Genomic DNA, 12,122 nt, shown 5'->3' on the forward strand with positions numbered 1-12,122 from the left:
GCAAGTCGTAGGGGCGGGCCACTTTACGTCCCTCCCCGCTAGTCCACACTCGGGCTTTTGCTCGGCCTCTCGCAAAGTCTCGCGAGTTTTGCTAGGGGAAACGGGCTGGGTGGAGAGACGGAGCAGGGAGATCTAGTGGGAGCCCTTTGCTCTTAGGGGGCCGTGACTGGTTTAGCTGGTGCTGTGGTTGGTACTGCGCTCTTGGGGAGGCTCTCAGGTCGCCGGGATCAGTCTTCCCAATGGGTGATTGGGAAAATTAGCGGGTAGAAAATCTTGAGGGTCGGAGGCAATTTTTTTTCTTAGCTCCGCCCTCTTCCTGTTAGAGACCTGGGCGTCTGGCCCGCCGAGGGGGAAGGGCAGCTTGGCGGGGCTATCGAAGAGTGCTTTGCGCACGCGCCAGTCCGAGTGTGTGAGTGTTTGTGTTCACGCGCAGGCGCGCGCGCGCTCCTGCATTTAGGAAGCCTGGGAAGGACCGGTGTGCTAAGAGATGAACGGGGAAAGCATAGTCCCCTGTCTTTGGTACCAGTCACTCCTGACTGTGCGCTGACCCTCCCCACCCAGCCAGCAGCCTTTTCCAGAGAGGCTGTGGTCCATAGCCTCTGTTCGTTTTCACTGCAGGACCAGGCACGAAAGTAAGCGAACCTCGATCCTGAGGTCTTCCCTATCCACTCACCTTGTACTTTCTACCCCCCACCTTCCAGCAGAGTGTGTCTAGGTTTCTCAAAGAAGAGTTTTGCATGAAGGGGAAATACGTTTGAAAGCAGTAGAAGAAAATAGGTAGATTGTAAAAAGTCAGTTCGTTTTGATGAGCACTTTTGCTCTGTTTACCATGTGCTTTTCGAATGTGGATTTGTCTATTCAGTGTAAGATTTTCTTAGCGAAGCAAGGGAGTTGCTATAAGAAAAGTTCTTGAAGTTCCTCCTCCCCACCAGCGTGATGGTAGCACCTAAGTTTTTCTGTTCTACATGATAAATTTACCGTGGTGTTTCATAAGCTAAGGGGGAGAACGTGAATTTGAGGTCCTTATCCTAATGCGAAGACCTGATACACAGTTATCCTAGGAGATGTTTGTTATGTTTGGGACTTCCCTTTGTTGTCACTCCTCTTTCCAGTTCATTCTTTCTCCCCCTCTACCCTTCTTCAGAAGTCTTGGGATTTTTTTTGGAGGGAAGCCCCAAAATACTGACTGAATTAAGTTTAGAGATTTATATGTAATTGATGTCAATTAACAAGGATGATCAAACGTGTATTTGAAGAGTACTTGTCGTGTATTATGTTTGATATTGTGTAAGAGAAACAATTCGATTATTTGTAAAAATATTTCCTGCTGACAAGTTTAAGTGCATTCCAAAAGCGAAAAATGTATGCATGGATTGCAGTGTTCCCTGCCTCCGGTAGAATAACAGGTTAATATGGAGCAGCTCATCCCTTGAATTGATAGTTACTTTATTGTCATGACCTCATTAAATCTTGTCCTTTGTTGGATAAATTTCATTGAATCTTGATTATTTATGTTCCCTACCAAATCATCTTGAGGAAAAGAGACAGTCATTAGAAATAATTTAAGAGATTAAATGTTATATATAAGATGTTTGGCTAATATATTTTATCCTTTACAGGTTGAAACAAGATGAAGATTTTTTCTGAATCTCATAAAACGGTGTTTGTCGTGGATCACTGCCCTTACATGGCAGAGTCATGCAGACAGCATGTCGAGTTTGATATGCTGGTGAAGAATAGGACCCAAGGAATCATCCCATTGGCCCCCATATCTAAATCGTTGTGGACTTGCTCAGTAGAATCTTCCATGGAATATTGTAGGATAATGTATGACATATTTCCTTTCAAAAAGCTGGTGAGTGTGAAGTACAAGGAAAATCATGATTTTGGGGGTGTACTTAACTGCTTGTTACATTTTTAATATATGAATTTGCTATCAATTTGAGTTACTGTTTATTTGCTACTTTAAAAATGTGGTATATGGAACGCCCCTTTGGGATTAATATGTTACATATATTTAATCGGGGCCAACAATAATAATAACAGCTTACAGTTACAAAGCTCTTCTTACATGTGCTTCATATTTATTAACTCCTATGACTCTCACAACAGTCCTATGCGGTAATTACTGTAATTAATGGGACAATATTCAAACTATGTAATAACCAGAATGGAACAGACACTGACCACTGAGAACTGTTGCCAGCATAAGCAGAAGGGATGTTGGCTGAAAGCACTTTGTCAGAGTATGTTGGTGTGTTTCATGTGAATATTAGTCTTGTTTATTATTGCCTTGTTGGAGATGCAGAAACTGAGGTCAAAAGAAGCAATTGCTCTGAGTCATATAGCTAGTTAGAGGCAGAACCAGAATTCTCAGAACCAGGCTGCTTACAGTTTTAGTGAAAGTGTCCTAAACCGCCGCAGGGTTTGGCCATCTTGTAAAGAAATACTCTTAAGAATGCTAAGTGGAAATTGTTTTTATCAGTACGAAGAGAAATGTAAGATTGATAAAAATTTCTAGTATGAAAATGATCTTCAGGTTTCAGAATCTCAACTGTTGTATTTAAGGGAAGTCATTTGGTTAGCCACAGTGGATGATGTGTTTTCTGTCTCATTTGGAGCAGCGTAGGCTGGGACCTCTTGTTTAGTCACTTCAGTCATGTCCAGTTCTTTGCGACCCCATGGACTGTAGCCTGCCAGGCTCCTCTGTCCATGGGATTTCCTAGGCAAGAATACTGGAGTGAGTAGGCTGGGACCTAGCCAGTTCATAGACTGGCATAGGCAGAGGAGTAACAGTCAGGCTGAACATGGAAAGTCTAATATATATTACACATTCAGATGTATTCTAAATTAAATATAAATTGCTTTTAGTCCCTCTGTAAATTGTGTATCATGTAGGATAAAAAAAAAGTATGAGAGGAAGCATAATGTAGTGGTTGAGGGCATAGGTTTCGGTTCAAGTTCTGACATCATTAAGCAACCAGCAGTGTGACCTTGATCTTTTTGCTTCATCTCTTCAAGCCTCAGTTTCTTCCCTAGTCAGCATAACACCTCCTTCCTATGATTGTTGTAAGATTTCATTGCAGTAATGTGAATAAAAGGGCCAGTAAGACATGTTCCTGTCAGATAAACCTCAGGAGAAAAGGTTACTTATCAAACTTACTGGGAAATCAAAACTAGTATTTCACAGACAATAAGAAAAAAGATCATGAATTAGACCGTATAGTTCAGTGAAGAATAAATAATCTCACCCTCCTCCCAAAAGAGAACACAGCCATATTCTGATGTATTTTCTAATATGTCCTTACTGTCATCATCTTACCTGATAGTATTTTTTGGTTTGCATTTTACTTTAAAATTTAGAATGAAGTCCAAATCCATTCTTCTGGCCTCCACTGCCTTATGTGATACAACTCCAGCATATTTTTCTGACCTTGTGGTAGTACACAGAGGCTTTTGCATTTGCAGTTTGCTGTACCTAGTATTCTCTACCTCCATTTCTTTCCCTGGCTGTTTTCTTTTGGTCATTTTCGATTCCCCTCTTGCCTGGAGAATCCCAAGGACAGGGGAGCCTGGTGGGCTGCTGTCTATGGGGTCGCACAGAGTCGGACACTCCTGAAGCGACTTAGCAGCAGCAGCAGCAATTGCCACTTTTATAGAGAGCCCTTTTCTGATCAACTGATCTAAAAAAGCTAAACAATTTCTTTTTCATATCATTTATCATTCTCTGAAATCATCTTGTTAGTTTATTTTTGTTTGTATTCTTCCTGCCCTGCCCTCTGTCTTTCTACATCTGAGAACCCCGGATGTTCCCCACGTTGTGAGGGGCAGAACTGTTTTCCTGGTACTAGGTGTTCTGTGTATGTATGAATGAATCAGTCAGCAAACTAGTGCTAGAGACTGCACTTCAATTTGTGTTTGTATTACATATATTAAAAGATATTTATAATTAAATATTTTAAATATGTAATTGAGTGGAATTGGAGTTGAATACTAATTATTTCTTTGAACTCTATTAGGTGAATTTCATTGTAAGTGACTCTGGAGCACATGTTTTAAATTCTTGGACTCAAGAAGACCAAAATTTGCAGGAGGTATGCTTAGGTTTCTTTTGTTTTTTTGCTTAGGTTTTGAGTTGTGGCCATTTTTGAAAATATGTGAGTACAGTAATACTTCCTTAAAAATAATTTTTTTACTGGTGTAGTATTTGCATGTAATTATAAAATACCAACTAACACTAAAAGAAAAACAGCTATCTACCTTCCAGTCTTTCCCCACTTCCTAGAAGCAAGCTTTGAACTCTCTAGCTCATCTAGTATTTACTTCCATATTTCTAAATAACATTTTTACTTCTATTTATAGAGTTCCTAATTTAAATCTTATTTATCATTATTGTCAATGAAGATTTACCTTTTATACTTTCTCTTGCATATGCCACTATGACTGCCCAGTTCCATTCCCTGGTTTTCTCAGTACTGTTATATCAGAAGTTTTGGTTAATTGAAAATTCCATGTTTACATTATGTCTACGTAAAGGGTTATCCACTCCTAAGCCAAGTAGTGTATGTGATTGTTTCATTTGTTTTGTGTTTTGTTTAAGGTTTTATTAAAATATAGTTGATTTATAGCTCTGTATAAGTTCAAGATGTACAAGCACAATGATTTGACTTCTCTGTTATTTCCTTTCTTGTACAATTTTTTTATGTATTTCTGGAATTTATATTTACTTTTTTCGCTTTTAATATAGTTAGTTTTCTGAGAATATATTGCTGTTTTCCTCATGTCTCTACAAAAAAATTTCGATGTTTTTATTATTGGCGAATTAGAAATTAGGCGGTTTGATTTTTTTTTTTTTCCCCTTGAAAAACTTCGTGGAGCTCAGTCTTGGGCTGCAGCTGGAACTGGTTGCGTTTCTAGGCCTGTTGCTTGCTGTCGTCCTCCTTGCTCCCTGCCTTTCAGTTCCCAATTTTTTTCCTCTTTTTTTTGGTGTGTGTGTAATCTCTTGTTTTGGGAGGATATACTCTCCAGAATTTCTGTAATTTACCTTACAGTTTATTCGTACTAGAGATATAAAAATTGAAGTTTGGAAATAATTTTTTCTTCAAAATCCTGAGGGCCTTACTCTGCTGTTATATAGTTTCCAGTCTTGTCAAGAAGTCAAATATTTTTTCCTTTGTAAAATGGAAATATTTCTTTGTAACGTTTTAGAATATTTTCTTTCTCCCTTTTGTTCTGAAATTTCTCAAGTATTCGCCCCAGTGTGGGTCTTTTGTCATTCACTGAGCTAGGGTTTATTTTCTTCCAGAGAAATTTCCCTGTACTGTTTCTATGATAGTGTTCTTGTCTTTGTGTTCTGCATCTCTCTGGAATCCCTATCAGTGGGAAATTGGACTTCCTGAATTAATTCCCTTATTCTTTTTCTCCTTGGTCCTCATTGTTCTTTCTGAGCCTTTTACCTATCTCCTTTTAATCCTTATATGGAACTTTTTATTTGATCATATCTTTAATTTCCAAGAACTTTTACTTATGCTTTAATTATGTACATGTTTGTCATTTTCTTTTCTTGCTTTATGGGTGTAATTTTTTAATATGAAGGTACTAGTAATTTATTTGATGTTTTCTCTTGATCTCTTTGTGTTTTCCGTGTTCTTTTCATGTTGAGGCTTTTCTTAAATGCCTGCTAATACTTGGGTAATGCAGTCTTGTTTAAAAGAAAGGCACTCAGCAGCAGGTGAGAAGATCTGCATGTTATGAAGTAGGTATTGCTGACTGGTCTTTGTCATAGTTATCTAATTGTTCTCCCTGGGAGATCTCTGGGTGTCAGAATGGACAGATCACCTCTCTGGGACCACCCAGGGTCTCCAGGGAAGACCTTACACTCTTCTATCTCTATGCTGTAAACCTGATTATCAGCTTTCTGGGAACCAGGGGAGATGGTAGGTAAAATATCGAACTTCCACTCAGTCTTTCTGGTTTTGGTCTGGTACTGTGCTGTCCAATGTACCAGCCATATGTAGCTACTATTAGCTATTAAATAGCTACTATTTAAAATTAAATTTACTGGAAAAGACCTTGATCCTGGGAAAAACTGAGGGCAAAAGGAGAAGAGGATGACAGAGGATGAGATGGTTGGATGACATCACTGACTCATTGGACATGGATTTGAGCAAACTCAGGAAGATAGTGAAGGACAGAGGAGCCTGGTGGGCTGCAGGTGATGGAGTCGCAAAGAGTCGGACATGACTTAGTGACTGAACAAAATGCAGTTAAAAAGTTCAGTTTCTCTGTAGTACTGGCCATGTTTCAGATGCTCAAATAAAATACATGTGGATAGTGGCTACTGTACAGCACAGATATAGAATATTTCCATCATCACAGAAAATTCTTTTGGGCAGCACTGGTCTAGTGTCTTACCCTTATATTTTGCTGCACTTGGTGAAATCCTTGTTTGGTAACTTCCTGGTTCAGTTCCTCCAAGGGATGTGATTCTGTGTCTGGGGAGAGGTGGTCATTTGTATGGGTAGGGTGTAAGTTTGGGATTCAAGTTGTACTTTATACTGACGTCAACTTGTTCAGTTTTCAGTATCTTGCTCACTCTTGCTTTGTGTGGTACTTGATACCTCAGTTTCTGAACTTCTCCTAGATTCTGAAAAGCGTATCATCTTGCTTTTCCCCTGTAGGCGCTTAGATTCAGCTAATTCAGTGTTGCTAAGTCGATTACCTGTCCTCCATACATTCTTGCTGACATCTCTTGTTTATTCTCTTGTCTGCTCCTCCATTCTCTTCATATTTGTGAGTTTATTGGGGTTCCCCCCTCTGCCCCCCTGCCTTTGGTGTTTGCTTTTTAAAATTAAATTCCTTTACTACAGTTTTAGTGGGGTTTTAGGAGGAAGCAGAAATAAACCCATGCTCAATACATCAAGTTTATGCTTTTTAAACATGTGTCTAAGGATACTGAGTTTGTGGTAGATTGCATTCTTTGCTGTTGTTTAGTTGGATAGCAGACTTCAGTCTACAAAGTTCTTCACTGATGAATATGAGCAAGAGAGACAAGCATTAGTGAAATATTTTAATACATTATTTTGAACTATTTCATGTTAAAAATTCTCTGTTAATGGATATCCTTTAATGAAAATAGCTCAGTTGTGTCTGACTCTTTGCGACCCCATGGGCTATACAATCCATGGAATTCTCTAGGTCAGAATACTGGAGTGGGTGGCTATTCCCTTCTCCAGGGGATCTTCCCAACACAGGGCTCAAACCCAGGTCTCCCACATTGCAGGCAGATTCTTTATCAGCTGAGCCACCAGGGAAGCCTTTAATGGAATTAATCCCATATAAATGGGGGTTTTAAACTGAATACTTACGAGAAAATGTGTTTATCACAGTGTTTGGTCTTAAAATGTTGTGATTAACATAATATATAAACATTTCTAATCTTCTTTTCTTTTGAGGTAACTCACTGAAGGTGACAGGTGGGTAGGAGGGCTGTTCTTTGGCTTGTCTTTGCATTTATATCACTCCAGAATGATCTTTATTCTTTAATTGCTTGAAAAAAATATTAAAGATTGCATTCATTCCCCCTGTACAATCTCTTAGAAATAGCATGTATTCTGTTTTGTTCTTTCAAGAGGTACTGTGAAAGAAGGCTGAGGCTTCTCTAGTTGTATATGAATAAAAATAAGTACAAATATGTATAGATTTTCCTTACTGCACCTCTGCAGTGCAGTAAAAGGTATGCATTTGATAATGGTAGATATACTGATGATATGAGAATTACTGTAGTACTTCCTTCTGCTTTCTGAAGGTAAAGAAATATTATATCATACTATATCACAAGAGTTGCTTTTAGATTATGAACTGAAGGGAAACTAGTTGTGAATGCAACCATATAGCAAAGCATTGGTGTTCAGGATGATACAAAGTAATTGACATTTTGTATAAATTATGTATCATCATCTCCATGTTGACACATTTTATGTTTAGCTTTAGTTATCCATGTCACACCTTTCTCTAGTTATTTTGAATAATCATGAGAAAAAATTGAAGTAGATTGATTGAAGAATGTTTAGGCTGGAAGGATTGTAGACATTTTTTGCTTTGGCTCTTTCTTCGTGCTGGTGAAGGTACTGAAGTCCAGGGGGCCAGAGGTAGTTTGACTTACATGCTTAGATTCAGGGCTTCTTCTCTTACATCTCATAATGCTATCCTCTCTGTACATGGTAGATGTTACTTAAAAAATGTGTCAAATTTCAAGAGTCTTGTTTTTGTTAGCTAAATTTAAGTGAAGTCTACAAGTATCATACTAGTGTGGGGCAGGTTCTATTGGTTTCACTTTCAGCGACCCCATGAATCGCAGCATGCCAGGCCTCCCTGTCCATCACCAACTCTCGGAGTTCAGTCAGACTCACGTCCATCAAGTCAGTGATGCCATCCAGCCATCTCATCCTCTGTCGTCCCCTTCTCCTGCCCCCAATCCCTCCCAGCATCAGAGTCTTTTCCAGTGATTCAACTCTTCACATGAGGTGGCCAAAGTACTGGAGTTTCAGCTTCAGCATCATTCCTTCCAAAGAAATCCCAGGGCTGATCTCCTTCAGAATGGACTGGTTGGATCTCCTTGCAGTCCAAGGGACTCTCAAGAGTCTTCTCCAACACCACAGTTCAAAAGCATCAATTCTTTGGCGCTCAGCCTTCTAAACAGTCCAACTCTCACATCCATACATGACCACAGGAAAAACCATAGCCTTGACTAGACAGACCTTTGTTGGCAAAGTAATGTCTCTGCTTTTGAATATGCTATCTAGGTTGGTCATAACTTTCCTCCCAAGGAGTAAGCGTCTTTTAATTTCATGGCTGCAGTCACCATCTGCAGTGGTTTTGGAGCCCAGAAAAATAAAGTCTGACACTGTTTCCACTGTAAGGCAGAGCAAGGATTTAAGCCCATATTTATCTGACACCAAAAGTTATAAACTTTTCTTTATGCTGCTTTCCTGTGACCACAGCACTCCTCTCCTAAAAAGCAGTTTCTCCTGTGAACCAGGAACTTTTATAGTGATGTGTACACAGTATTTTTTCTTTTTGGATTATTGTTTATGAATAGGTAATACCTATGTAGTTTAAAAATAAAATTTGCATATATATTGGCCTGTGTACATATGTACATACATGTGTGTGTAAATAAAAGCTAGGCTTTGAAGAATTTCCCACTTGTCCCCTGCTCCAGTTAGTGGTATACTAGAGCCTGCTTATGTAGCTTGAGAGAGCTGAGTGTGTGAATCCCATCTCACCTTTGCACTCAGTGAAAGATTGAAATAAGCTATCATGGGAGTTTTTAACCATAGATACTGGCAAACACTACAAATTAGGAATTTTTTTTCGTTAAGAGAACTGGTTTACCGGCACATCGTTTATCCCCATCACTATTAGTTTTTAACTGGACCTTCGAATGTATCTTTATGCATACATAGAACAAAGTCCTCGCTCTTTCTTTTAAAGATTGTTTTAGTTATTTTGGATCCTTGCAGTTCCATATGAACTTTCAAATCTGCTTATCAGAAAAGTCACCTGAAATTCTGACAGGGCTTATATTTAATCCTAGTTCAGTTTGGGTAGTATTGTCATCTTAACAATAATAAATCTTCCAATCCAGAAATGTAGAGTGTTTTCTATTCATTTAGATCTTTAATTTATTTCAAGAATATTTCTTAGTCTCAGAGTATAAAATTTGCATTTCCTTTGTTAAATTTATTTCTAAGCATTTTATTCTTTTTGATGCTATTGTAAATGGAATTATTTTCTTAATTTCACTTTTGAATTTTTCTTTGCAAGTGCATAGCAGTGTAGTTGGTTTTGTCTTTTGATCATATACTTGCAACCTTGCTGAGTTTTATTATTTTTAGAAAATTTCTAATGGATTCCTTAGCATTTTCTCCATGCATGATTATTTCATCTGCAACATAGCGATAGTTTTACTTCTTCCTTTCCAATCTGAATTCCTTTTACATCTTTTTCTTTCCTAATTGCCCAGGAGAGAACCTCTAGTACAGTGTTGAATAGACATGGTGAGAGTGGATATCCTTCTGTTTCTAATCTTAGAGGGAATGCATCTATTAAGCATGATATTATGTGTAGGTTTTTCATAGATGCCTTTTATCTGCTTGAGAAAGTTCCCTTCTGTTTCTAGTTTGTTAACTGTTTTTATCATGAAAAGATTTTATTTTATTTTTTTACTTTGGCTCATTTAATCCTCTCTCAACCCATGAAAGGATTTTAGATTTTTGTCAAATGCTTTTTCTGGAGCTAATCATATGGTTTTTAAAAATTCTATTGATAGCATTTGCATTAATTAATTTTTAGATGTTAAATCAACTTTGCATTCCTGGGATAAGTCCCACTTGGTCATGGTATATAATTCTTTTGAAATGTTGCTGGATTCAGTTTGCTAGTATGTTGTTGAAGACACTTGTCTCCATGTTTATAACATACATTGGTCTATAGTTTCCATTTCTTGTGATGCCTTTGTCTGACTTGTGCTTATTCTTGTCAACGTAATTGTTTCCCCTTTTACTTAGCTGATGGCAGCATTAGCTGCTGTTGGGCCTCCTAATCCACGGGCAGATCCAGAATGCTGCAGTATTCTGCATGGTCTCGTTGCAGCAGTGGAAACCCTCTGTAAAATTACTGAATACCAACATGAGGCTCGTACTCTGCTGATGGAGAACGCAGAACGTGTTGGAAATAGAGGACGGATAATTTGCATTACTAATGCAAAAAGGTGAGATGTTAATCACAGTAATTCTTACTGAGGAATTTTTCATGTCCTACTATAGTTTTTAATTTAAAAAAGTAGAGGCAACATGTTAGCATTTAAGCATATCACATGTGGCCTTTCTAATATCACAGCTGTGTTCCCAGTTCTAAAATATCCAGTTCACCTCAGTGAAACTGTTTGAATTGTTATGATGTAGGTCAATTTGACTTTTTTCCCCTCTCTAGGTTTTCATTCAGTTGGTTGTTTGATATTGTGAATGAGCATGCTACAGACAATCCTTATCGCAGTAATTAAAGTGCCTGTAACATGATACCACAGCTGAATAGTGTGTTTAATTAATTTTTTTCTCTTATTGTTTATTTAACTTGTTTATATCTTTTTCTATCCCATAGTGATAGTCATGTGCGAATGCTTGAGGACTGTGTCCAAGAAACAATTCATGAGCATAACAAACTTGCTGCAAATTCAGATCAGTGAGTAAAATCCATAAATGGAATAAATATTCCATTTTTATGGTCCTGTTTATTTCATTATAATTATTCCAGTAATTTGATTAGTAATTGGTAGCATTCCCTTGACTTCTCTACTGGCTCTACAAATTAGTCAAAACATGTGTTTGATCAGCAACTTCTTGTCCCATTTTCCCTTTCACTATAAGATTTTACTTTTTGCTCACAGGAAAGGTGAGCAGAAGGATAATATAATAAATAAATTTATAATGCATATTTTTAATGGCTAGATCTCATACTCTGTTACAAATCTATAAAATGCCAAATCAAAACATTACAGCTAATTACATTGTATGAATTTTTTAAAAAGAAAAAAGCTACTAAAGACATGTTTGGGACAATTGTAGTGTGGAGTATATGTTAGATTGAGCTACTATTAAATTTCTAGGTGGAGTACTGGTATTATTGTTAACAAGTAGAATTATTCTCACTAGGAGAAGGAAGTATGCTCAGGTATGTAGGAGTGAAGTATCATTGCCTCTGCAACTTACTCTTAAATGACTTAGTGAAAAAAAGAAACTGTACATCTATTTAGTCATTTATAATGAAAATGAATGTAACTAACAGTGAATATAGGTTAAGGATATATGGGTGTTCATTGAATAGTTCCTTTCTTTTAATTTTTCTGTAGGTTTGGAAATTTTAAAATAAAAAGTTGGCTCACAGATACAGAGAACAAACTAGTAGTTAGTGGAAAGAGGGAAGGGTGGAGGGGCAAGTTAGGGGTAAGGATTAAGAGGTATAAACTACTGTATATAAATAACTAAGCTACAAGGATATAGTGTACAACACGGGGAATATAGCCAATATTTTGTAGTAACTATAAATGGAGTATAATTTTT

At 37.6% G+C, this 12,122-nt stretch overlaps 1 protein-coding gene across 4 annotated transcripts in view; it reads left to right on the forward strand.

The window, feature by feature from the left end:
• The window catches only part of INTS13 (integrator complex subunit 13), a 31,415-nt gene that overhangs the window by 879 nt on the left and 18,414 nt on the right, over window positions 1-12,122 (forward strand). For 2 of the 4 annotated variants that reach the window (XM_086401645.1, XM_086401647.1), the window contains exons 1-5: window positions 98-632; window positions 1,620-1,855; window positions 4,020-4,094; window positions 10,572-10,774; window positions 11,164-11,244. In XM_086401645.1, coding sequence (XP_086257771.1) covers window positions 1,631-1,855; window positions 4,020-4,094; window positions 10,572-10,774; window positions 11,164-11,244 — 584 coding nt within the window. In that variant the 5' untranslated portion in view covers window positions 98-632; window positions 1,620-1,630. Of the gene's footprint in view, window positions 1-97; window positions 633-1,619; window positions 1,856-4,019; window positions 4,095-10,571; window positions 10,775-11,163; window positions 11,245-12,122 lie in introns of those variants that run through there. The other 2 variants (XM_086401649.1, XM_086401646.1) reach the window with 1 other exon arrangement.

This window comes from Bos grunniens, chromosome 5 (genome assembly GCF_055505025.1).
Source record: "Bos grunniens cultivar Pamir isolate PY7600 chromosome 5, Bosgru_T2T1.0, whole genome shotgun sequence".
Taxonomy (NCBI): Eukaryota; Metazoa; Chordata; class Mammalia; order Artiodactyla; family Bovidae; genus Bos; species Bos grunniens.